The 26,456-nt window shown below is 42.1% G+C and overlaps 1 protein-coding gene across 4 annotated transcripts in view; it reads right to left on the bottom strand.

Annotated features, from left to right (window-relative positions):
- The window catches only part of Tsc1 (TSC complex subunit 1), a 57,548-nt gene extending 31,285 nt beyond the window's left edge, over positions 1-26,263 (bottom strand). For 2 of the 4 annotated variants that reach the window (XM_004849046.4, XM_004849050.4), the window contains exons 1-7: positions 26,047-26,209; positions 17,236-17,298; positions 6,327-6,512; positions 5,064-5,167; positions 3,922-4,074; positions 1,730-1,874; positions 349-503 (exon numbers count right to left, since the gene is read on the bottom strand). In XM_004849046.4, coding sequence (XP_004849103.2) covers positions 349-503; positions 1,730-1,874; positions 3,922-4,074; positions 5,064-5,167; positions 6,327-6,432 — 663 coding nt within the window. In that variant the 5' untranslated portion in view covers positions 6,433-6,512; positions 17,236-17,298; positions 26,047-26,209. Of the gene's footprint in view, positions 1-348; positions 504-1,729; positions 1,875-3,921; positions 4,075-5,063; positions 5,168-6,326; positions 6,513-17,235; positions 17,299-26,046; positions 26,210-26,242 lie in introns of those variants that run through there. The other 2 variants (XM_004849048.4, XM_004849049.4) reach the window with 2 other exon arrangements.
- Between the last annotated feature and the right edge of the window lie 193 nt (positions 26,264-26,456).

The following is a 26,456-nucleotide window of genomic DNA, read 5'->3' as shown; positions in this document are numbered from 1 at the left end:
TTTGTTGTATACCCACACAATGGAATATTACTTGACAATATAAAGGAATGAAGTGTTCGTGATAATGTTACAATATGGATGAACCTTGAAACACTGTATTGAGAGAAGCTAGTCACAAAGGAGTGCACATTGTATGATCCCATCTATATGAAATACCAGTATATAAGCCTTCATCATAAAGACAAAAGTCGACTAGTGGTTGCTAAGGATGAAGTGGGGTTTTAGGAGAAAGTTTGATTTCTTTTCAAAATTTCCCTACCTACCACTTAATGCAGATGGTGTAAATGTGTAGTGCATCTAAATAGTGTACGAAGTACTATATCAAATAAATAAGCAGCTTTAACTTACCTTGACCACTTCTTCAAAAGTCTCCAAGTTTTCCTTCATACTGTAGTAAGAACGCAGAAAGGAGACAAAGTTGCAAGGGTACATCCCATAAAGGCGATGGAAGAGGGCATAAACACTGGCATGGAGATGGACAAGATAGATTTCTGTCACGTGGCCTAAGAAAGGAAACAAGCAAGAGGAGACTCTGAGCTGCAAACAAGTCTGACATGTGCAAAACAGACATGAACACGCACAGTGCTTTTCTCAAATGCAAACCTGAACACACCAGGTGGTCTCTATTGAAAATCCATCAGTGGCTCCCATGGCCTTTGGACAAACTCTAATCATGTGCCCCCAAAAGGAGCCCAAACATTCCTGCAGTACTGAACCACATTCATGAGGACAGCCATTCTCCTTACAACTTCTAATTGTACTTTTCTCGTCTCTCACTTCAGCATGCATGTCTTGCAAAAAGGACGGACCGCCCTATTCAGTTCTCTATCACCAGTGCCTTGCATAATGCTCAGAGTATAATAAGCACTCAAGTGTTTGTGGAACAAATGTTAAAATTGGGACATAGTCTCAACTATGCAGACTTACAACTAAAGAGCGAAAAAAAACATTATCCACAAATTAGTTGAAATTGCCAGTAGCGGGAGAGTTGGACAATTCCACTAATCTAGCCTTACCTACACCATGAAGAAACCTGAGCTCATCCATCATACTGGACACTCCCTTCTCCCAAGACCCTACTGAATGAGCTGGCATCACAGGGGATTGTTCAATACTGTCCAAGAAACCACAGCATTCTCTCACAGATCTTAACATGTTTCATCCTTTCTATATGACTATTTCATGGCAACATTACCAAAAGATTCTGAATTTTACAGGCTTCTAGCTTCTGACACTTGATAGAGCTGAGCCACCTGCTGATCTAGAAAAATATTCCCAGTGCCCTTGAAACTGGAGTTATAATTAGCACATGCTACATTTTCTCTCCTCCTTCTACATGTACAGTGAACAGGTTCTCAGAACCAAAGTTTTGTGTTCTGGCACAAAAGGTCAGCAGAGTCAAATAAAAATGTTCCACATGTTAAGTCATCTCTGCAACCACATGGACTGAAATTGTTTCAGTTAATGAAAATCAGAAAGGTTTACATCATACTATTCAGTTTCTGATGACTAATCCTTTTAAGCCAACAAAATAAGGACAGTATCTCACCAGGCATGCCTTTAGTATGTGCCTAACTGAACACACACAAGGATTTCCTCATCTGCCCAGTGACCATTCATTTCAGCATCAAATTTCACACATTCTGCCCTCCCAGGACAGGATCTGTTGATCAGTAACCAAGGCAGCATTCACCGGGTGAAGCTTGCCAGAGATATAAGGAATCTGTACCTGGTTTTTTCAGGCACCACGAGGAAAGACGGCCAAAGATATCAAAGAAATCAAGAAGATGCTGCTTCCCAGACTGTGGAATCATGGGTAGCATAGTGATCAACACCAAGACACCTGTTGTGAGGATGACGACGTCAGTGTCCACCTGCAGAAGGGGAGGCAAATAAGAAAAACTTGTTAGGCACAGCACTGGGCAGTAGGTGAAGTTCTAAACACTGAGGGATCACAGATCACATGTTCCTCAATACTCAGTTCCAGATCCCTAGGATTTGAGGGGAAAGCAATGAAATGGACTTAAGAGCAAGTACTGAGCTGCAGACCTGCTGGGATGAATCTGGGAGGACCATTTGCAATATGCCCATACAACCACCACATGCAGGAGACGGGTTTAACTTGGTCTGGAGGCTCCTAAGTCCTAAAACCTCAGGATCCCCTACTTATACTACTTGGATAGTGGCACAGAAGGTGTTTTTTTAGCAGAACACAGAGCACTTCTCTGTTTTCACACATTCAGTCAAATCCTAGGATATTTATTTTTTGTTAAGTCAATTTATTAAAACACTACGTATTGGAAAGTAATTCACTGTGGAGTTATTTGTTGATGCTGTTTTGTTTTTCCATTGCTAGGGATAGAACCCAGGGCTTCATGTATGCTAGGCAAGCACTCTACCATGGAGACATATCCCCAAACCAATTCACTGTTTTATTTTTTAAATGACTACGTACAGAAGAGTAACTGTAGAAGAAATCAGAATAGCACTAACAAGTTAATGGCTCACTTTCATGGCAGTGGAGATCTGCAAATAAACCTCTGCCCATACTTTGTTTAAATATCAAGTCAACTTTAAGATAAATGAAAACACTTGACACCAGTGGGTAATGAATAAGGTCAAGCCAGGTACAGCAGCTCACTTGACTCATAACTAAACTATGGAGCTTTGCTAAGTAACTGAAATTAGGATTTACAAAACAAGACATTAACGAAGAGACCATGCAGGCCAAGGCACCCATTACTCTTATTAGAAAAGAAATCTATGAATCTGGAAATGAAGTTTTAAATATATTTAATTTGTACACCAATCCCCAAGCCTTTTGTTTTGGCAGATACGTGGTAAGAAGAATATATTGGTAGGAGAATTGAGAATATGTAATGGGAATATATCAGTCCCAGCATAAAGGACAACCCTAGTTGCAGTTATATAACATTCTAACTGAAGAACTAGATAATAGTCCATAATTAATATTCAATAGGCTTACTCTTTTGCAAAAGATAAGTGTTTTGCAATCGGAACTAAATGTTTTGCCTCAAAATTGGACTATCTTCTCAACAATCACTTTGCTCAAAGAATAAGTTATTAAAACTGTTTCCCCTGCATTTTTTTTTTTTTTTTTGGTGTTGTTGTCCCTGCTTTTTCTTTACATCAAATGCATGATTTTATGATACCCAACCAATGTGACTCCTTGGGACCCGAGGCATAATAGTTTATCTTTGTTGGCGAAACACAAAAATTAATGAGCATGGTGCTGTCTTAGATGAATCCAAAGGTACTGCCATCCTGGAACAAATACTACTAGATATGTTCACGTCTCTGTGAGGCACAAGCAGTTAATGTTAACCACATTTTCTTATTTTATAGAGAGGAAATAAGCCTAAGAACTATAACAGATTAATAAAATGCCTCTGACTACTTTAGCAAGCCACTGTCAAAACTAAAACCATAAAGTTCAAGTTTTGACTATGTAATAAAAATACACCTAATTCAGTTCCCCAAAAAAAGTATACTGTAACTCAGTAGGACCTATATCAACAAAGCTTTAATTATAGCTGCCACTGGAAGTAACGTGCTCCTAGATGGTTAAAAAGACCTTTAGCCATTTTTACACTGAAAGAGAAATTCCTAAAAGAGAATCCCACAAATTTTTAATGGCAGGAAGCCTAGACAATGCTGAATGCAAAGATATTGGGAGCAGCACAATGTTGAAGCCATCTGACTGAAATTTTACCTTATTTGCTCAGACAAAAGATACTTGGCAGTTGTGGTGACACATCTGTGAATTATTGAGTATTAACTCTAGACACATTACAATAGAGAAACACCTACAAGTTTTTAAATTCCAAAAGTTCACATCCAGCTTGCTTGCTTGAAGTCACTGAGATCACCATTTCACTCAAATTCCCATAGACATCTTACCTTGAGACACTTTAGTAAAGAAGGCAAGAGAGGTGCTTGAGAGAGCTTATGCTTCCACGACGGCTGCAGTCTCACCACATGCCCCAGCAACGACAGGATGGATAAACGGGTGGCGGCTTTGCCCACATATTCATTGATTTTGTCCAAAAGGTGCTAAAAATGCAAAAGAACAAGGGAGAACCTCACATGAATGCATGGAGCTAACCCCACACAGGCAGCAATGATGGACTTCAGTCTCTCAAGTCTCCCCTCTGATATACACTGCTAAAGAGATCAAATCCAAGATTTTCAAAAGCTGTTAGCAAACAAAACAGGACTGCACTTGGTCTGAGAAGCACCAGTTTGCAATTCATAAAAAATAACACCTATCATACACGGTGCAAGTGAAGAGTGGGGGGACATGACATCAAACACCCTCACATCCTGTCCACTCTTACGATAACCACTGACCCCAAATCTGTGGTAGGTTATCGAAGCTGTGAGGGGTCCTGCTGGAAGCCACTCACTGCTACAACTTTTCAGCATGAGTGATTTGGGCCCACATACAGATCAGGCAATAGCGGAAGTTATAATTTGACTCAGTACAGGGAGGAAAAAGGTATATTTGTAAAAGGAGCACAGTGGCAAGGTCTTCACATCCTAGTGAAGTGCTTGAATATATATATGCACTCAGGACTTACTAGTCTGCAATTACAATGCACTGTTAACTATTCAACACAAACAAAAATATGCACAAGCCAAAAACAGAGAGGAACCCTGTAAGTGCCTGGTGCCACATCACTTATCTGAGCAGGGCTTTTCCCGTACTGCTCTAAGTCTAAAAAGCCTACTCAATGCGTGCACTTAAAAATGGGTAGCTTATGGGTCAAATCGTTACCATACAATTACAGTACTGGGATTATAAAATTTATTTAAATGGCAAGATTCTTTAAAACCCCTGAAATAGGTTTTATTTTGTAAACCTTCCTGGGAATGGAGGTCCCACAAATTATTTTCCTTTGTGTAACCTGGGCGTGACATTATGTGTGGCACACAGAAGTCAGGAGCAGCTCGGTACAAACCATGCAGTGGCCTTGCATTCAAGCTGTTACCTGACACTGGCAGGATGTATCAAATGCCCCCAACTACCTGTCAGCAGTTACCTTATCATGTGGCTCTTGCAAGGTAGTCAGGATGTGCAATACCGGCTGAGAATTGGTTTCTAGGTAATAATCCACCAATGTGTTTACAAGCATAGGACCACGGTCTAAACACAGAAAAAAGCAATTTACATACTTACTTCCTTTAACATTAACATTCTACACTACCTCAAGTAGCTGCCTGTCACAAAATCCAGAAAACATTTTGTTACGTGCTACCCAAAGCTTTATGAAGCATCATGTTTTTGCTTAAATTTAGGGTTAACCATAATTTCAGGCTTATTTGCCTAACTATCCACAAAATGCTATCACTACATTTTTAATTATAAAAATATCCATGCTTATTGTTATGTATTAAGAGTATGAGGGCCGGGGATTTAACTCAGTGGTTCAGGCACCTGCCTCGCAAGGTCCCGAGTAAGTGCAAATCCTCCTTACAACTTACTCCAATCCACTCTTCAGAGATGAGCACCCTTAGTGTGGAACGTGTCCTTTCAAACACTTTCCTACTGGCATAACTGCTCCCAACTTGTCCATATTGATATAATGTTTCTTCTTCTCCACTTTACCACAGCCAGCCTCCCAGACAGCACCTATGACCCACTCCATCCTTTTACTGTCTTCCCAGGGCTCCACTGCAGAGCTTCACACAATTAATTTAACCATTCATCTACCGAAGGATACTTGGTTCTCCAGGTTTTCACCATACTTATTTAAGGCTATAATGAGGTCAGATTCTGCTAAGTGGCCAAATGATATGTACTTTTAACTTCACAACAAATACTCCAAAACAGCTCAGCACCAATTTATACTCCTGCTAACAGTGCTCATTTTTCACATCAGCACTGACTTGTAAACCTGGTAAGCACAAAAACGGTTCTATTTAAGTCTGTATTTCTCTAAAGAGAGTTGATCACTTTTCATATTAAAAACCACAATATGATTTACAGATGAAATAATATGTCTGCATTTTTGCTTTAAATTCTGTGGAGAGAGTTAGTGAGGGAGGATGAAACAAAAATGGCAGGAAGTCTGCATCTGGGTTCCCGGGGTTCCCTGTAAGTGTCACATCCTTGTGTGCGTGCTGATTTCCATAACTGAAGGCTTAAAACACGTAGCATGAATCCCCCAGCGTATGCCCTCTTCTGGTGGTTCAACAAACTCTTCAGAAGATGAAAACTAACATTTGTCCGCTGGATTCCAGCTAGCTCTAGGTCCACCTCTTCCTGTAAGCAGACAAGTTAAAAAGAACACTCCCAGGCTTACCAGAGTTGAGATTCTCTTTAAAGACAGCCATCACATCATCACGCACACCCAGTGTGGGAGAATCCAGCATGGAGAGCAGCTCCCCGACATTCCCTGGCTGGGCCATTCTCTCGCACCACTATGCTGTGCTGGCTCCAGGACTTGCATTAAAGGTTCAGACAGCTCTTCATTAGGGCCACTACCAGACTACAAAAAAGGAAGATGGATGGTGTGAGCAATGGCTCTGTTTCTCCCCACAAAATAGCTGTGATGGCACAGGCCTGTAACCCTGCACTCTAGGAGTCTGAGGCAGGAGCGTCGCAAGTCGGAGCCCAGCCAGGGCAATTCAGTGTCTTAGTGAGACCTTGTTTCAAAATAAAACCTAAAAAGGGATAGGGATGTAGCTCAGTGCCAAGGCCCTGGGTTCCATCCCCAGTATCGCCCCCCCCCCGAGTAAATTAAATAAATCAACCTGCAAGTGTTCAATAACAGTGAAAATTTGGCCACAACTCTGCTGATAAAGATAGGGCACATGAATAACTCCATCTCTGATAACTTTACAAAGCAAGAGGAGGTCTAAGGGATGCAACAGAAAGGACCCTCCAACACTGATACCATTCAAAACCGGTCACCACAGCAGCTCAGCACAAAGTTTTGTTTGTTTGTTTTCTTTTTTCTGGTATCGGGGATCGAACTCAGGCCCTTGCGCTTGCATAGTAGGCAGCGAAAGCACTGAGCTATATCCCCGGCCCCTCAGCACTAAGTTTTATTTCTACTTCTGACTTTATCTTGGGTTCCAGCTAAGATTGTTTATGAAACACATGGAAACTGAACAACACACTTCTGAATAATCAATGGGTCACAGAGGAAATTAAAGAATCAGAAAAAAAAAATTTTTTTAAATGAAATCAGACAGTTCCTTCAATTAAATGACAATGCCAATATAACATATCGGAATCTATGAGACACAATGAAAGCAGTCTTACGAGGGAAATTCATAGCACTGAATACTCATATGAGGAAAACAGAGCAAGCCCAATTAAACAACCTGATGCTGAACCTCAAGCTTCTAGAAAAAGAAGAGCAGGACAAACCCAAAGCTCACACAAGGGAAGAAATTATACAGATCAGAGCAGAAATCAATGCAATGGAGACTAAGAGAACGATACAAAAAAATCAATGAAGCCAAGAGTTGGTTCTTCGAAAGAATCAACAAAATTGACAAACATTTAGCCAACTTTATCAGAAAAAGGAAAGAAAAGGCCCAAATTCATGCAATTAGGAATGAAAAGGATGAAATTACAATGGACCCAGAAGAAATCCAGAAGATCAGCAATACCTACTTCCAGAACCTATATGCCAATAAGACAGAAAACACAGAAGAAATGGACAGATTCCTAGATACATATGAATTACCAAAGTTGAATGAAGAAGACCTAAAAATTCTAAACAACTCAATATCAACCAATGAAACTGAAAACATAATTAAAAACTTACCAACTATGAAAAGCCCGGGTCCTGATGGCTTCACTGCTGAATTCTACAAGACTTTTAGAGAGGAACTACTGCCACTACTGTTTAAACTCTTCAATGAAATTGAAAGGGAAGCAATACTCCCAAATTCATTCCTGGAAGCAAGCATCACCTTGATCCCCAAAGCAGAGAAAGACCCAATCAAAAAAGAGAACTATAGACCAATTTTACTAATGAACATAGATGCAAAAATCCTCAATAAGGTACTGGCAAATAGAATGCAGAAGATCATCAAGAAGATCATACACCCTGACCAAGTGGGATTCATGCCAAGGATGCAGGGATGGTTCAACATAAGCAAATCAATCAATGTAATACACTACATCAATACAGCCAAGGACAAAAACCATATGACCATCTCAATAGATGCAGAAAAAGCATTTGACAAAATCCAACAGGAATTCATGATAAAAACCCTACAAAAAATTGGAACAGATGGTCTCTACCTCAATCTGATAAAAGCCATCTATGAAAAACCAACAGCCAATATCATACTAAATGGTCAAAAACTGAAATCCTTCACAATAAAATCAGGAACAAGACAAGGATGTCCACTATTACGACTCCTGTTCAACATAGTTTTGGAAACATTGGCCACGGCAATTAGACAAGAAAAAGAAATAAAAGGAATAAAGACTGGAAACGAAAAAGTCAAACTGTCATTATTTGCAGATGACATGATACTCTATACAGAAGATCCCAAGAACTCCACCAAAAGTCTTCTAGACTTAATACCCAAATTCAGTAAAGCAGCTGATACAAGGACAACACACAAAAATAAAAAGCTTTCCTCTACACAAACAACAGACTCACTAAGAGAGAAATAGGGCAAACAATTCCTTTCACAATAGCACCCAAAAAACAGAAATACCTAGGAATCAACCTAACTAAAGAAATCAAGGACCTCTTCTCTGAAAACTATAACACACTGAAAAGAGAGATTGAAGACGGTATCAGAAAATGGAAAGACATCCCCTGGTCTTGGGTAGGAAGGATCAACATAGTGAAAATGGCCATATTTCCAAAACTGCTGTATAGATTCAATGCAATCCCAAATGAAATCCCAGCAGCATACTTCATGGACCTTGAGAAAACAATCCAAAAATTTATTTGGAATAAGAAGAGACCCAGAATAGCAAAAGCAATTCTAGGTAACAGAGACATAGCAGGGGATATTAAAACCCTAAACTTGAAACTATACTACAAAGCTATTGTGATAAAAACAGAATGGTGCTGGTAAAGAAACAGACCTGACAACCAGTGGAACAGATTAGAAGATGCAGAAACAACTCCAGACACACTCAGCCACCTCATCTTTGACAAAGGAGCCAAATACCCTCACTGGAGGAAGATAACCTCTTTAATAAATGGTGCTGGAAAAATTGGGTTTCAACTTGCCAAAGATTAAAACTAGAACTGTATCTCTCACCGTGCACTAAAGTAAAATTGAAATGGATTAAAGATCTAAATATTAAAACAGAAATGCTGAATCACCTGGAACAGAGGTTAGGCAGAACTCTTGAAGACATTGGTGTAAGAAAAGATTTTATGAACAAAACCTCAGTTGCCTGTGAACTAGCACAAACAATCAACAAGTGGAATCTTTTTCTTATTAAAAAGCTTCTGGACAGCAAGAGAAACCACCAACAGAATGAAGAAACAACCCACAATGTGGGAAAAAATTTTCACCTGCTCTTCCTCAAAGGTCTACTATCTAGAATCTATAAAGATCTTTAAAAGAAATCAGACCTCCCGAATTTAAAGACCCAATCCAAAAATGGGCATCTGAAATGAACAGACATTTCTCAGACAAAGAAGTAGAAACAGCAAATAAACACATGAAAAAATGTTCAACATTACTGGTCATTTGAAAGATGCAAATGAAAATAATGCTGAGATTCCACCTCACCCCAGGAAGAATGGCTGCTACCAAGAAATCAACCAATAACAAATGCTGGTGGGGCTGTGGGGGAAAGAAGAACCCTACTCCATTGTTGGTGGGAGTGTAGACTGGTGCAACCACTGTGGAAATCAGTATGGAGATACCTCAAAGAGTTAGGACTGGAAGTTCCATTTGACCCCACTATTCCCCTGCTGGGTATCTTCCCCAAAGAATTAAAAGAATCATACCACAGTGATATACGTGCACCCATGTTCATAGCAGCACAGTTTGTAATAGCTAAAACTTGGAAACAGCCCAAGTGCCCATCAACTGGAGACTGGATAAAGAAAATGTGGTTTTTTAATAAAATGGAGTACTACTCAGCCATAAAAAATGAGAAATCAGAGACATCTATTGCTAAATGGATGCACATTGAGGCAATACTCTTAAGTGAAATAAATAGGACACACATCTGTAAATACCGAATAGTTTCTCTAGTGTGAGAAACTGAAAGTGTAAATCAGGACTAAAAGGTATAATAGATAATGTGAAATAGGAAGAAAAGGGGCAAAGGGGAAGGGGAAGTGGGAGGGGTGGAGGAAATGAAAGAAGGGAATGGAATATGAGAAAATGAAAAAATGGAAACAAAGTCTTTGTAAATAGGGAGGGGTGGAGGGGTTGAAGTGAGGGCAGGGGAAGGGGGAAAAATAAGAACCAAGAGAGATTACATGAAGGTGCAAATTTCCAATGATGAATGTCACTGTATACCTAAAATGTACCAATAAAATTAAATTTTACAAAAAGATTGTTTATGATTCAAATCACTGATCAAAAAGAACTAGAAGCACAATATTTTCCTTGTCCCAATCCCATCAATGTCTAAAAGTTAGAATACCTGGTTAGGCCACAGGTTTGTTCAGCCCAACAGCTGGTGTGAACCGAGGATCACTTGTTCATGGCGTACTCGCTTCTCCCAGAAACCTACCAGATACCCAAAAGCCACTGGCTACAGATACAGACGGGAACCAGTAGAGCAAACCTTCAATGTATCAGCTCCAGCTCTTCTTGGCAGTGGAGCAGTTGATCTGTCTTTATGTATAAAAGTAGCTTGTTCCTCAAGTGTTACTGTGCTCATTTATGATTTTTTCCTCCACTCTGGACTCTAAAGCTGTACTTTTAAATTAAGGAATAATAGCTACCATTTATAAGCCTGGCACTACAACCATCAGTGCATCTACACCTTATGCTACTACCTTGTGGTTTTCATTTCTGTCCACACTGTATGCAGGAAAAGAAACCAACATTAAGCCCTTGGCTCTGGATCTCAGAGCAAGCAAGAGACAAAAGCAGGGTGGGGGGACTGAAAACTGAGCCCAGTTCTGCCTAACTCCAAAGCCCAAAGCCTGGGAACATGACATACAGCTAACCTGTGACTTTGACCATCACAGCAAATGCTATGAGCTAAGCAGGCATCATCCTTACTTTACAAACGGGAATATGGACACCCAAAAAGGATAATTTTGCCAAGGTGAAATGGTAAAGTATAACTTGAACAGCCCAATTCCCCGGCCAATGATTATGTATGGCATTAAGGTATATTCCTATTTGCTCTTGTTTAGTTAGCGAAAGTAGTTCTTAAGTTTTCGTGTGCATCAAAATCACTGGGAATTCCTGTTAGAAATGGAATTTCCTTGGCCCATTCCAAAACTCAATTTTGGGCTCAGGCTTTTTTCCCCTCAAGTATTAGCGACTGAACCCAGGGCCTTTACATTGATCAACAAATGCAGTTTTGTTTGTTTTGTTTTGTTTTTTGGGACAGTATGTTCCTAAGTTACTAAGTTGCCTCAGCTCAGCTTGAACTTGCATCCTCCTTGGACCTCAGCCTCCCAGAGTGCTAGGATTACGGGGTGTAGCGTGCCTGGCTGGTATCTATATTTCAGTGAGAACCCCACGTGATTCTTAAATAGGTGATAATCAGGCCTGTTTGAGAAACACTAGTGACAGGAAAGTCTCGCTAAAAAGTTAGGGTTCTTCTGTAAGGGTGCCAAACTAGCAACGACCTACGAGTTGCCCGGTGTTAGCTCACTGCACTCCCTTTTAATTATACCTGCTGACACTCACTGACTTGGCTATTGGTGAATCAGAGGTTCGTTCGGCAAAAGAATCATCTACAGTGTTTAAATGCATTTTCAGTAACAAATCATAATGTAGGAAGTTGCCAGACCATACCTGTAAGTACAAATCTTACAGGTAAACCACAAGGAAAGTCAATTTCAAAGGACTCCACAGTGTGGGACCACAAATGTAAGAATCTTTATGGCCTGAAAACAGAAACAAACTACATCTTATTACGAGTTGTATTAAACTTATAAGTTAAGATAATACCAACCTATCAGGCTTTATTGCTCATGGAGAGGATGAGGTAATAAGAATGCAAAGCTTAGCACACGCAATACCTGGTAAAAACTCACTCACTTACTCCTACCTGTATGTTATCATAAAAAAAATTAGTAAAACTCTTTGGGCCACACTTTCAAGACAACTTTTCAAGAGCATATTTACCTAGCAAATTCTTGCATTTATTTTATTCCGGGTAAATCACAAATGATTCTCAATTAGTGACCAAGAATCCAGTTCACAGATGTATCCTGTTTCCGAGTTTGTTTTCACATATTCCAATAAAATTGCTACTTTCCTACCTTTAGTCCAGTAAGACTGAGCCTGTCTCCTATGCCTGCAGAAGACAGTGGTGTGAGATCTGGCTGCCCCAGAGCAGAGTGACAGGGGCTCCATTTTACACAAAGAAGGCGCCTGTCCAATACACTCCGCCATGGTCAGGGATAGTCAGCTTGGGCTACCGAGCTCATTTTTCAGCTTATAAATGTAATTTCGGTGCAAAGTCTGGCTTCTGGAGCCTACTCCTTCCAAGTAGTTTATAAAAAGCAAAACTAAGGTTTTATTCTAAAACACATTATAATATTTTGGCAGTAACTTTTCCCAATGTTTCTAAAATTGTACTTTTTAACCGTATTTTTTAGTCCCTAGGAAATACACAAATCATGGGGTTTTGTGAGATTCTTCATGTAAGAAACTGACATTCTGAAAAGCACTCCTTGCTTTTGGAAGTGGTCCCATGACTGAAACACCCCTCTTTTTTAAACTCATTCAAGTATTTCTTCAGGGTTCCTGAGTGCAGGGTACTCGGTAGGGGGGATAGACTTAAGACGTGCAATGATGAAATACACATGCACTAGCAGCAAAGTGGCCATGGCCAGAAGGTGCACAAAGGAGGGAAGGCAGCAGCTCGGCCTGGACTTGGGTAGTGGTGGACAAGACTTACACTTATTAAACACACACACCTTACAGCTTAGGTAAGCACTACAGATGCCCGAAACAGCCACTTAAAGCCATGATGTCTCTTATGTTATGGAAGGAACCCTCTACAGAAAAGAGCACAGAAAGGCATCTCTACCCTACACACTAAGGACAATTCCATTTCATCTAATAACCCTCTGGGGGCTGCAGGCCACACTACAGTGCTACAGATGATACTATTCACATTAAGGAGTCATAGGCTTCAATACCCACTCACTCCCATTCCAAAACCTGTTGCTCTGCTAGTCTTCCAGGTTGCAATGAAAGACACTACCAGAGCAGAGTGTCATGGCGCATGCCTGTAATCCCAGCACTCAGGAAGCTGAGGCAGGGGGATCGCTGAGCGTTCAAGGCCAGCCTGACCCATAGACTGAGGCCCTATCTCAAAAATAAATAAACAAAAAATTTGAAGAAGCAAAAAGCACTATCATGAGTCTAAAGCAAACACTCAGGTGGAGCTCCCACCTCCATATTTAGTCCACAGCAAACCCATTCATTTTGCTATCTCCTTGCAACCACCCCAGGCCAGGCCTTCACCAATTCTCTCTTTGAAGAGAGCAGAAGCCTCCCTCACTCTCCCTGTTGTATTCACACTCTCTGAAATTCATTTATCAAACAACCACAGGAAACTATGAAATCTGGAAATCAGAATCCCACACTCCCCCATTTAAGATTAGCTAATAAGAGCCAAACCCGCTCATGACCCAGCCAGTTAGTAGCTCCTCAGCCTCCCTCTGCCTCCCTTCCCTGTTCCTAAAACCATGAAAACTGGTCCCTGCCCAGGGCCCTTACACCCGCTGCTCTCTTGGCCTGGAATGCTCCTCTCACATATCCTGCATGCCTGTCTTTTAGGTCTGGTCAGAACATTGCCCTGAGTGGCCTCCACCCATCCCCTGATCTAAAAGCACAGGGGTGAGGACTATCAGTCTCCTTCTCTGAATAAAAGTTCCTCTCTAATCATGAGGAATCTGAACCAAGTTCACACTCTCCAACTGGCCACCACAGTTTACCACGGAGAACAATCATCCCCTCAGCAGGCATGGAGAGCAGATTTAGTAGTTCCATTTCAGTCTCCACACTCATCCAAACTCTGACGTCCAGCTTTGGCCTTGGTCTGTGGAAAGCCCGAAGGCTGAGGTGTCAACCGCTAACTCAGCAGCATTTCTGGCACCCCTGACCTCATGGCCTCGTGTGTGTGGTAATTATATGTTCATGATGCTACCATTCTACCTATCTACAAGATATCAGTAATGTCAACAAAGAATATATTTAGGATATTTAACAGTAAGTTAACATTTGAACATTCACTTTTTTTTGGTACCAGGGATCGAACTCAGGACCTTGCGCTGTTGAGGCAGGCGGGCACCACTGAGCTAAATCCCTGGACTCTGAACATTCACCTTTGAGGAGAGGTAAAACATTCAAGATGAAATATCCACATTGTGTATCTCCTAAGTTGAAATTCTACCAGCTTATGAAGTCTAAAATGTATGCTTGTTAGGAAAGTTGGGCTGGGGATTTAGCTCAGTGGTTTCGCCGGCTGCTGCACAAGCGCAAGGACCCGAGATCAATCCCGGTACCTAAAAAAAAGTCATGGAAAGTAAAAGCTTCCATTAATGCTATGAGTAGTTTTTATACTCAAAAACAACTAAGAACTTTCAACTAATTAAATATATTAGTAACATAACTATTAAGAGTAATTTAACTAGATAGCCTTACAAATTAGTGTTTGTAACAATTTAACTCAACTACATAACAGAAACTAAATAACACTTTACAGTAATTCTAACTTTCATAGAATTGTTCTGCAGTATTTATTACAAACCAAATTACCTTTAAGAACTACACTGACTTTGTAGTCTTTCAAGAAAAAGTCACATTTGGGAGTACTTCACATTTTGTGAGAATGAATTTAAAATAAAATGTCAACCCTTTCACTTCAATTTATATGAATAAAGTACATAAAAATCCATAATTACAATAAACAATATCCATAAGTCACCTTTAAACCAAACATAAAGAATATAAAAAGGGCCAGCTGGGCCTGGTGGCACACATATGTAACCCCAGTACTCAGGAGGCTCAGGCAGGAGGTTTTCCACAAGTTTGAGACCAACCTGGGCTACATGGTGAGTTCAAGGTCAATCTGAACTACATGGTGAGACCCTACCTCAAAAAACAAAAATAAAAAATAAAATAAAAAGAGGTAGGGGTGTGAGTGGGCAGTAGAGCACTTGCTCAGTACGAACGAGACCCTGGTTCTATCGCCAGCATGGGGTGGGGGAAGCAAACAAAACAATAGTGATTATAAAGAGTTAAAGTAAACAATGTCAAGGAAAAAATGAAATTCTCAGACATATTTTGTATTCACCAATCAAATTTCAAAAGAGGCTTTACAGAAATGGTCAAGGCAGTTTCTTACAGTTTTGAGTCTATGGAGGTTGAACATTCACCAACAACTTGTCAAAACAATTGCTATATGTTGCCAGCAAGTCTTAGAACTTGAAGATGAGGCTTTCTGAGGGCTTCTAGGCTGTGCATCTCAGGTAGAAGGCTCCTTCTACAAAATCATACACGAGAAACTTCCCTGAACACTGCTTTGGTTGATGATGGGTGATGCTCGCTAGACAGAGAGAATCACACACAGATAACACGGTGACTATAGGGCAACCTAACAGCTAACAGTGTTCACAAAGCGCTTCTCCTACACTACAACTTTCAAGTTTTAAAATCTAACTATTAAAATGTAACACAAGCTGGACATGGTGGTGCACACCTGTAATACCACCACTCAGGAGGCTGAGGCAGGAGTATCCCCTGTGAGTCTGAGGCCAGCCTGGGGCTACATAATAAGTTCAAGGCATCCTGAACTGCGTAGCAAGCCCTATCTCAAAAAAACAAACATATAAATAAAATGAAATGTAACACAACTCCAATCATAGAAAATATTTAATAGAATTTGAGCTTTATTTTTGTATCCCAGAATTTACATTTTATAATGTTGACATTCTGACTGGGCATCAATGATTTGACCATCTGACTCTGGGTTCAAGTCCATATTCAGTGAACTTCTAAAAAGGATGTGATGAAGTATACATAAGAAAATTGAAAATGAAAAGGCAAGCTTAAGAAGCTTTCTCCCACTTATGGGAACAATATTTCACCTTCTCGATCATCTATAATCTGTAGTGTCTGTTTATGAACCAGTGTGGATCTTTAAGGCAAAAACTGTGACATCATTTTATATGCTTTTATGACATAGGAAGGCATAAAGGGACAGCACAATACATAGCAGTCACTGAGGCATGAAATGAAACAAATTAGCAGCTGGTATATAAGGACAGTAGAGCAAACACCTCCTCATCTCCCCTACACACCTTCACCACCCACACTTTCTCGATGCTAAACTCAAAATGACAGCTTGCTGATCGGTTAGATCGCCAAGACTAAATTCAGATCTCTGAAATGCCAAAGCCTCAGTTTTTATGACAGTTATATTCTGGGACTCCGAGAATTCTTCAATTCCCAAAACTTACTAAAGTATATAATTTATCTCCCAAACTAACTTAAGACTGCTAATAAACACAGCCACAGTAAGGTGTAAATGCTCACTAGTTAATTCAGAGTTCTCGACCAAGGATGGACATCAGCATTACCTGGAGACCACGCTCCACTCCACAGCAGGTTAAGAGGCAGAGCCCAGATATCATGCTGACTTGTTTGTATGAACCTAAGTGGATTTCCAAGACCCAGCCAAGGATGAGAACCTCACACGTTCAAGGACTTGCTCTACTACACACACGGCAATTTAATCAGGGGTTAAAAATCACTTTGCTGCTACACATAACTGATCTGCATTACAGGTCTACCAGGAACTAGCTAAATGCCCTTAGGAAACTGCGTAAGACCTTCAAACCCTGTGGTGGGGGACACATCAAAAGCATGAACCAGAAGACAAGAGGTGATGCAGATGTTGCACTTAGCGGTGCATAGCAATTAATAAATCGCCAGTAATTTTAATAATTACATAAGTTACAGACATCCAGTTCCTGATAGGTCCCTATAATCATAAATGTTATGGACAGGGTGAGACATTCCCTCTCATCTTTCCCCAGCCATGGGACTGACAGCATACCTTACCTGTTCGGGGAATAACTGGGACTTTAGTTTCCAGTCTTCTCAACCTGGTGTCTTTCATGATCACTGGAAGGAAAACACACAAGACATGTATGTACATGACAGTCTTACAATGCAGCAAAACCCAGTCCGCGTAGGAAGGGAGCCCAGGGTCCACCAGGTACAATTCCCCCCCACTTACAGTATCTCTGACAGGTGGCCCCTGGTTTCCACCGGAATGAACACTTAAACCACAGGGAGCACATGCCCCTCCTCATCTGCATTTCAGAGTGGCTGATGGCTGAAAAATTCTTTATATTTTGCTGAACTTGTAACCTCTGCCTTTTGTTAACTGTGAGTTATCAAGGAGTGGGCAGAAGCTGCTCTGGAACAAGGTCTGAGTCGAAATCCAACCTCTGGCACTTAGCTGTGTCACTGAGAGCTACTATCTTAAGTCTCTAATGTCTGACCTCGAGTCACCTTCCACTTCAAGTGGGAATAACAGCAGCATCAACCCCCTAAAGCCAGGCAGGGGTGTGATGAGGAGACGCCTTCTCCCCAGGTCCTCTGTGGCAAGGACAGTGAGAGGTGCACAGCACTCAGCAGTTCTGCACCTCTTCTCAGACCACACTCCCGTCCCGCCCTGCCTCGGGACCCTTTCAGCTTCCCAGCCAGCCCCAGTGTCCCTGTCTCAATCCCCCACCCTGTGCCTGAGACTCGGCCCTGCTTCCCTCCAGGGACTCCCCACCCTAAGGTCTCCATCTAACAAGCCTACGGGTAGCCTTCCGAGGCCTCATTTCAGGGCCAGGGCCCTGACAGAGGCACTTAGAAGCCTGTACTTCTTTGTGTCACTCTCCACACCCCAATTAAATAAGTATAATTAATCACTGAACTGTCTCACTCACTAGAAGTTTCAGAAGGAAAAGCCTAGTTTATTCAGTGCTCTATCTCTAGCAGCTACCAGTGCCTGGCACTTACTTGTTGGCTGAGTGGTTAGCAGTTAAAATACTTCTCAAATAAATGTACAAAGCCTAATGCTGCTTTCAAGCAGCACTAAGTCTAATGCATCCACATGACAGGCATAAAATATTCGCCAACAGCTCTTTCTCGATTTTCTTCCCCCTTTACCCTACTTTCTGTCCAAATTACCTAATCATCCATGTTAAATGAGTGTGTGTGTGTGTGTGTGTGTGTGTGTGTGTGTGTGTGTGTATCCAGTTTGCTCTTAAAATACTGGCCCTTCAAACAATGTTTAGGTACAGTCTGGCCACGGATGTAAGCTCCATGAGGACAAGGCCTTCGGGTTAGGGTACCCGTACCTATCCTGGCACCTGGCACACAAGAGATCCCCAAGACCTCATCAAACTCTTTGACAGCCATTCCTGGGGAGAAGAGATAGCAGGAAGCTGGGCCTCATGCACTATATGCACCTAATTGCACCTAGCACTTGAAACACGCTCTGGAACACAGACAGTGGCCAAAGTCAAGAGAGAGAACTGAGCAATTGTAACAGTCGCTCGCTCAGATGGCAGGGTAACTACAGCTCCACATGGAACACATCTGGGCATCTATGCCATGGTCCTCAGCGGCCCTCCGAGCATGTGAGGAGCGCTGCAGGCCAAAGCCTGCAGGCTGGGAATGCTCCCTGGCCACCCGGGTCTACCAAGTCAGAGGGCAGAATTGGTACGGGGCTCACCCTTTCTGAACCCTAAAACGGACTGACCTGCAAGTCACACTGACTTTCTCTTGCAATTGATCCTAGTTGATCTTTTACCTAAAAATAAAGAATATCTAACGCAAGAGTAAGATTAGGATATACCCAAGATGAGATCTTGCAGCCTGTGTAGCCAAGATCACTGTCCTAGATGAAGGCACGGCCATGGGAAATCAAGAGTGGTTTCTGTCCAATGTACAACGTTACAACTTCTCTATCACTGCACCAAAAAAAGGGCCATGAGACTGACTCAGCATCAGTTTTCCAGTCTATGTCAAACAGACACCAAACAGGCTGCCTACGGTAATTTATATTTCTAGATGTTGATTTACTTATTTACTTAACCCCTGCCTTGCGGGTGCACTCGTCTTTCAGGTCAGTAAAGTGAGAAGTGCCTCATGAACCTCCTGCGTGGCAGAGAGGGGCATGGATGGAAACACCTGTCAAAACATGACAGCAACATCAGTTCACCTTCTTATCTTCAAACACCAAATAAAAAGAGAAGCACGGCCCCAGTTCTACCTTTTTCCTTCCTTGATATCTGACTCAAAAGCTGTGTTCTCATCTACATGTGGCACTGTAACTTTACTACTACGAGCAGTCTTTTTGAATAAAAACAAAAAGCAGATTTAAGGAAGATGAGGGCTCTGCTATTAAACAAGATCTTTGATTTGTTGTCACAGTTCATCTTCATGTATTTCATTCTCTTGGTGTTTACAGGTGGATGGTTTATATGCCTGGGGATGACACAGGACTTCCAGCCTAACTGCCACAGGGAGCTGACATTAGCAGAACCCACCCTATTTTTTTCACAAATCTATGCCCAAGGCAAGACACACTATGAGCTTTGGAGGTCTAAGAGCGACACACACCTTTAACAAACACTGTGCTAGTGGTGGGTGCCTAAAATGCTTTTAATGAGTACTTTGGATAAAACTGTCAGCTGAATATTCAGACTTTTGGAAAACCAGTGTGTGACATATGGCCTGGACACTAAAGCTCTCGGCCCTTTGGACAATAACTCACACAAAACAGGCAGAAGCATATCAAATCACCCAAGATGGATTCGTACACAGTTGTCTATGGTGTACAAATGCAACTGTGGGTATGAGTGATGTCTCTGTCTACGGGCAGATGTCTCTTCACTATAACTTGGTTTCTGTATTCAAGTTTTTATCTACAAAAGTCCAAACCAGGTGTGGTGGTACTCCCAGCCAACTGGGAAGCTGAGGCAGGGGGACTGCTTGAGCAGTGAGGCCCGACTGCAAAATAATTTAAAAATCTGCCAGGTGTGGGGTTGCACATCTATACTCCCAGAACTCAGGAGGCTGAGACAGGAGGACTGCCATGAGTTCAAGGCCAGCCTGAACTATATAGCATGACCCTGTCTTTAAAAAAAAAAAAAAAAAAAAAGCAGTTCAGACACAGGTCCAGGCACTGATGGACTACTTCATTATCAAGTACAGTCTAGGTAGAGCAGAAATGTTACACTGCTACATTAGTATTCCACTCGGCTCAGGAATTCTCAGGTGACTTCTCAGAATAATATCCTATCATGCTAATCAAGTTGTCTTCAGCATAAACGCATCTAAAAAGAGTAAACTACTTGGTCCAATTCTCTCTTCCTATGGATGCACACAAGAAAGAGAAAAGGGGTAGGAAATACTACCACCACGCTCAGAGTGACAGTAAAACAGCTGATGGCCAACGTTTCCCAAACGTGTAGGCGAGCATGACTTCAAATGCGCTCAGCACGGGTAGGTAGTCCCTCTCAAGTTCAGAGAGCCTGGAGCAAGAGTGCTCCAACTGGCCTGGCTCTCCATTCAAAATTTCTGCCTTTAGGGGCCTTGATGGAAATACAGTTCACTAAAGTGTATATCCTACTCCAAAGGTGCCAAGTCCTCCAGTAATGTGCCTGCAGGGGCAGGGTCTGATTTTGGTAAAGCATGTCTCTTCTATATATTGTGCATACGTTTTGACTTTTTATTAACAAGGACAAAATTATTTACCAAGAAAATACAAGTCAAACAGATACTGTGTATGTTTCAGAAAGTCACCATACAAAGCTTACCCTAAGAGAAAAATGATCAGATTTCTGTAGGTTTCAAGTTTGTAGGCCTAAAACAGAAATATTCTAGGGTAGAAAGCAGGGTAGAAGAGTAGCTCTCAAGATGTGGCCCTTGGATCCCTATGACCCAGGAATTTGTTAGAAATGTAAATTCCTGGTCTTTGCTAGGGATCTCGGAATCAGAAACTCTGGAAATGGGGCCTTTGATTCTGATGCCCACCAAAGGTTAAGAAGCTTGGTCTAGGAAGAAGAGGGGTAAAGGCAGGAAACATTCATTCATCCATTACCTGGTATGAGGCTCAAAAGGAAGAAAACTGCACAAACCTTGGAAAAAACCTAATGAAATTCTGCTAGGTCCTAAAGATGGGAGCACAGACTGAATGCCAAGCCTGGAAAGGATTCAAAGGGTTACCCATCTCAGTCCTTGACTTCTAAATGTTTTTAATGTGGCACCTAAGGTTGTGTTCCCAGTGAAGTAGAACCTTCCAATTCAAAGGTTTAACGAAATAATTTATAACACAGTGTGTAAGTCCACCTTTAAAATACCTGGGCCTTTCCTACCCACTAGTTTAAAAAATAAAAAAAAGAGTGTTCTTAATGAAGCTTAAGTCCACTTTTAAGAACAGTAATCTATCTAAAATGATTGAGGGACTTTAAGCTGGTCCATGAAGTCTCTGGAACTATAACCAGAGTTTCTGATCTGTACCCATTTTTTGGTGCTAATCGAAGATAAAGGGTAGAGAAAAGACATTAGTGTGTAGCATCTCACAGATTTTAAGAGGGGAACTGAGGTCCCTCAAAAAGTTGAAAACCACTGGTCTGTGAGTTAATTTGGGAAATTAGCAGATCAGGCAGTTTATCACAGTGCAGAATTAAATGTTTTGATTCTGCAGTCCACCAAACCTGGGTCACATCCCAGCTCCACCACTGCATAATCACCTCAGGCAACTTACTCAGGCCCCTAAGCCTCCACATCCTCTCCCATCCTGCTCCTTAGGGCTGTGGGATGAGTAAACAGTATTAGATGTGTGAAACACTTGGCATGGTATTGGCACATAAGTACTCAATAGAAGCTTTCTTAGGACAATATTACTACTCAATAGAATGCACTGTGGGCACACAATGCTCAGCGGTCTATGCATGTAACAGCTGGTATGTGAAACACTGATAAAAACCATTCTATAACTTCAAGCAGCTATATTTCCAAGTTTGTTACCATGCTCCATGAAGGATGCAAAGCAGCACAAGTATTAGTAGTCGACTGGAGACACTGAGGCGACATCTGCTCTTCCTGTCACTCCCTATGGTGCCTTCCATCAATCATACCAGCAACACCAGGCAAGACTGTCCCTTGTTATTTAAACATTGTGGCCAAGTGACCTGTGACTTGTAGGCCAGTAACTACCATGCCTTGTTGGGGATTAAAGTTGACTTTTTAAAGCATTTTACTCTTTAGATATCAATCTGAACTCTGCCAACCTTAAAAAAGTATTCTGTTACCTGTTGCTATTTTCCAGTATATAACAAGTTAGCACTCCAGAAGAGAAGGGAGAAAAAAACTGACAAGTTCCCGAGATCGTACTCTCTCTATATAGAATATGAATTTTATTCTTCCCCGTTAAAGTAGACATTAATTACTAATTTATAGCAACTACAGGCTTAAAAGTAAATCAGAGAAAGAATAATCTGGCTGATGTGACCTCTTTCAGACCAATTTAAATGAAAAAAAATGAACATTTCATGCAAACCAAACTATATTAAACAGTTATCAACTGATCTGAGGTTTAAAGACCTCACTGTTTGGAGTATATTTATATATAAATACATATAAAAGCCAACAACTACAATTTGAAGGCTACTGAGAAATCTTTTCTTTCAAGCCCACAGCTTCTTACATGACAAACAAAACTAATACAAATAAAACTAATCTTTCAAAGAGAGATCTATATAAAAGGCAGAACTTACAGGGAATTATCTTTTTAAAAATATTATCATATAAAGGAAAGGATATGGTCTTCACCCTATCAAGCATGCTAAAAGTCACCAATTCGCCTGGTTATTATAAAACCATTAATATTTTCTTTCTTTCTTTTTTTTTTTTTTTTTTTGGTACCAGGGATTGAACTGGAGAACTTGCGCTTGCAAGGCAGGCGCCGGAACCACTGAGCTAAATCCCTGGCCCAACCATTAATATTTTCAATCAAAGGATTTAGTTATGAAGCCCAGGAGTACTTTAAATTACGGAAATTTAGACTAAAAAATAATCCTGTAATTCTACCATTCTGCGAGGCTGAGGCAGGAGAATTGGAAGTTCAAGCACATCCCGGACAACTTAGAATCTGTCTCACAACAAAAAACATAAAAAAGGCTTGGGATGTTCAATGGAAGGCCCTGGGTTTGATCCCCAGATGCAGACTGGGAGGGGTTCCTTAATTTACAATCCAATTCTCACTTAACAGATGAAGAAACTCAGGTTGAGAGAACTTAAGTGACTTGTTAGAGGTCAAAAGCTTTGACTCTATAAAAAGACGGTCAATGTATTGCTGTACTTGGCTCACCGGCATTCAAGACTAGCCAATTAACTCCAGGTGAAGCTAATTTCCATTCATTATGGCACTGGAGCCCAGAAATGAACACACCTGTATCCTTTACAACTTCAAAAGAAGATAAAACTACAAGGTCAATTCAGCTCTAATTCAGAGCCCCAAACTCACCCATCATTACACACATCAGAAGTGAGAAGCTATTCTAAGAAATGCCTCTGGGATAAATTATAAATTGAAAGAAAACAGCCAAACTGAACCTAAGTGGTCCTCATCCTCTGAGCACCTGAGACTCAAACTTCCCTAAAATTATGTCGAGTGATTGTGAAAGGGTGAACTCAAACTGAATATGTAGGTCTACTATGCCAGGTACCATTGCGGGGAAGTTCTGACGAACACTACAGTTTGGGGTCCCTTGTTTCTGGTAATTTCATAATATTCTTTAAACATTACATAAACAGGTATATTAGATATGCACTAGTAAGACTGCCCAGTTTAATCTCATGAATGAAACTGGGCATGTACAGAAAGCATCACATTACACCACATCAGTAGGAGTAGCAGACATCTTTCTTCTTTACCCAGTAGGGACGAGTACAACTGAGTCATAGGATTTTTTTATACATTCTCTTACACGAAAAGAAGCAAGTCTCCTTCTTTCCAACTAGGAGTTTAGAAACATACCAAGTGCTTAGGACACCAGAAAATGCTTAGAGCAAAGAAAGCTTACATCATCTGCCCTTTTAGGTATGCGATGTTAAGAGTGTTTTGGATAAGATATTAACTTTGGTAACAGTATTTTCCATTTACATCCTCTATAAATACCCCTTAAGTTTACAATAGGTGGTTAGAGGAAGATTCTGCAGCTCCCCAGGGCAACAGCAAAGATGGTTCAGTGTTTCTGAGGAGCCTCATTTGCCTGATGCATGACTGTTAAAGGTACATTTTCTTACAACACCCTAAATCAGTTTCGCATTTGCATATTCCAGGTTTACTCAGGAATGCTCACGTTGAGAATCACAGGTGGTTGCTCAGTAAATCAAAGGCTCCCAGAAGATTAGGTTTTGTAAAGCTTCCTGAAATTTACTGCTCCACTTTTCCAGCCTCTTTGAATTCAGACAACTCTAAGCTGATCCCAAAATTATAAATCAAAATATCTCAGAAGAATATTATTCTACTTTAGTACTTTTACAGCATACTCTATATAAAGTGATAGTGCTATTGGATTAAAAAATAAATTTAAAAAAACAGCATGGATTTTAGCAGAACTTTCTTTTTTAGTAAGGGGACCAATTTTACAAAAGTATTAAATACTTTCCAGCCTAATTCAGACTAACACGTTTACAGGCACAACACTGGAAACAAATGCATAAAGCATACAAGCCAAGTGAACCCCCAAAAACTAAACACACACACACATGTGCACGCACCTTGACCAAATGATTAATTCTAATCACTTAATGACAGGCCAACGTTGATCAAACAACAAATAAGAGTCATGTCTTTTCAATCAGTCAGACCTCAGTTCTAGTCCTGGCTCAGCCTGGGGGGGGGGGGTCACCTTGGGCAAATTACCCCAGTTTCTCCTGGCCTCAGTTTCTTCATCTGAGAAGACTGGAAGTGTTAACCAAGTGGCAGTCTTCCTTTGTCCCAGACCAAAGAAATGATGCCTGCAAAGCACTTCCCCATAATCGTCAGCTGCTTTTATCAGGAGGACCGAGGCCCCCTCCCGAGTCTCCTCATCCCAAATCCAAAGGCACGAAGCAAAAACTCTTTCAAAGGCAACACAAAGAAAGCGCTTTAATTCTCAAAGGCGTCTCTGACTGCAGGCTCTCTGTCCACCAGTTCCTTAAATGAATGAATGAGCACCTAGGAGCCACTCTGCAAATAGCTGTCTCTTAAGAAGCGACTCTGCGGACTTGAAGGTAACTGTCTTTCACCGTCAATTAAACACTCACAAGTGCACCGGAGCTGGGCGCTCCGATCGTGCAAATTTCAGCACAGACAGGGCCCAGAAGGGTCCCCGATGCCCACGGGCAGCCTCCATTCATTCTCCACACTCCACCCTGGCCCCTCTCCGCAGGTCCCGCGACCAGCCCCACCCCCAGCCCTCCCCCCGCCCCCGACCCGGGGTCTCCCCCCTGCCCTCCGCACCCCTCCTGAACCGGTCACCCCACCCAGGGAGGGGGCGGTCACCAGGACTCCCCTCACCCCTGCCCTGAGCACCGAGGCCCGGGGGTGCCGTCGTCCCCTCAGCCAACAAGGAGGGACGAAGTGCCGGCCCGGCCATCTCCCCGCCCCAGGGACCCGCCAGTCCCCCCGGCCCCTGCCGGAGCCAGCGCGCAGTAAGAGGGAGGGAAAAGCCCTCCGAAACCCCCTTCTGCCGATCCCCGACCAAGCAAACAAGCCTCTTGCCCCAGCCCCTCGCGGCCTCCCAGACTGCAGTCATGTTGCCGGGCCTGCCCCGAGAAGCCCCCGTGAAAAGGAGGGGGAGACACCCCCGTACTCACCCAGCGCCTCCTCCCCGTCAGCTGTTTACTCACAGTCCCTCCAGCCTACAGGGCGCCGCCATCTTGGACGTACAGCCCCTCCCCCCGTCGTGAAGCGTCCACGGCTTCCGCGGCCTCCGCCACGAAAAAGAGTCCGCGGCCAGGGGCCGCCTCCCCCTCTAACCTAAGGAGCGATAACCGAGATCCGCAGCCTTACCGGACGTAACGAGCCGTTCCTCTCAGGACTGATGGTGCGGACTGGCCGAGAAAAAAACTCAGGGAAGTTTTTTGAGGTGGGGGCGGGGACGGCGGAAGGATCCCGAAAGGAGTCCGCTGAGAGATCTTGTGACTCCGAAGGAGGCGAAAAGAAGGACCGGCGCGGTGGGAGGAGCCACGCGAGATCCCGAGGGGCGGGGGGGGCGGCGGTCACG

Source organism: Heterocephalus glaber, unplaced genomic scaffold (genome assembly GCF_053883595.1).
Source record: "Heterocephalus glaber isolate CG9 unplaced genomic scaffold, H.glaber_assembly_v1.0 deba00001479, whole genome shotgun sequence".
NCBI classification, from domain to species: Eukaryota; Metazoa; Chordata; class Mammalia; order Rodentia; family Bathyergidae; genus Heterocephalus; species Heterocephalus glaber.
Note: the sequence above shows the minus strand (reverse complement) of the source record. Positions and strands in the feature narration are given on the sequence as shown.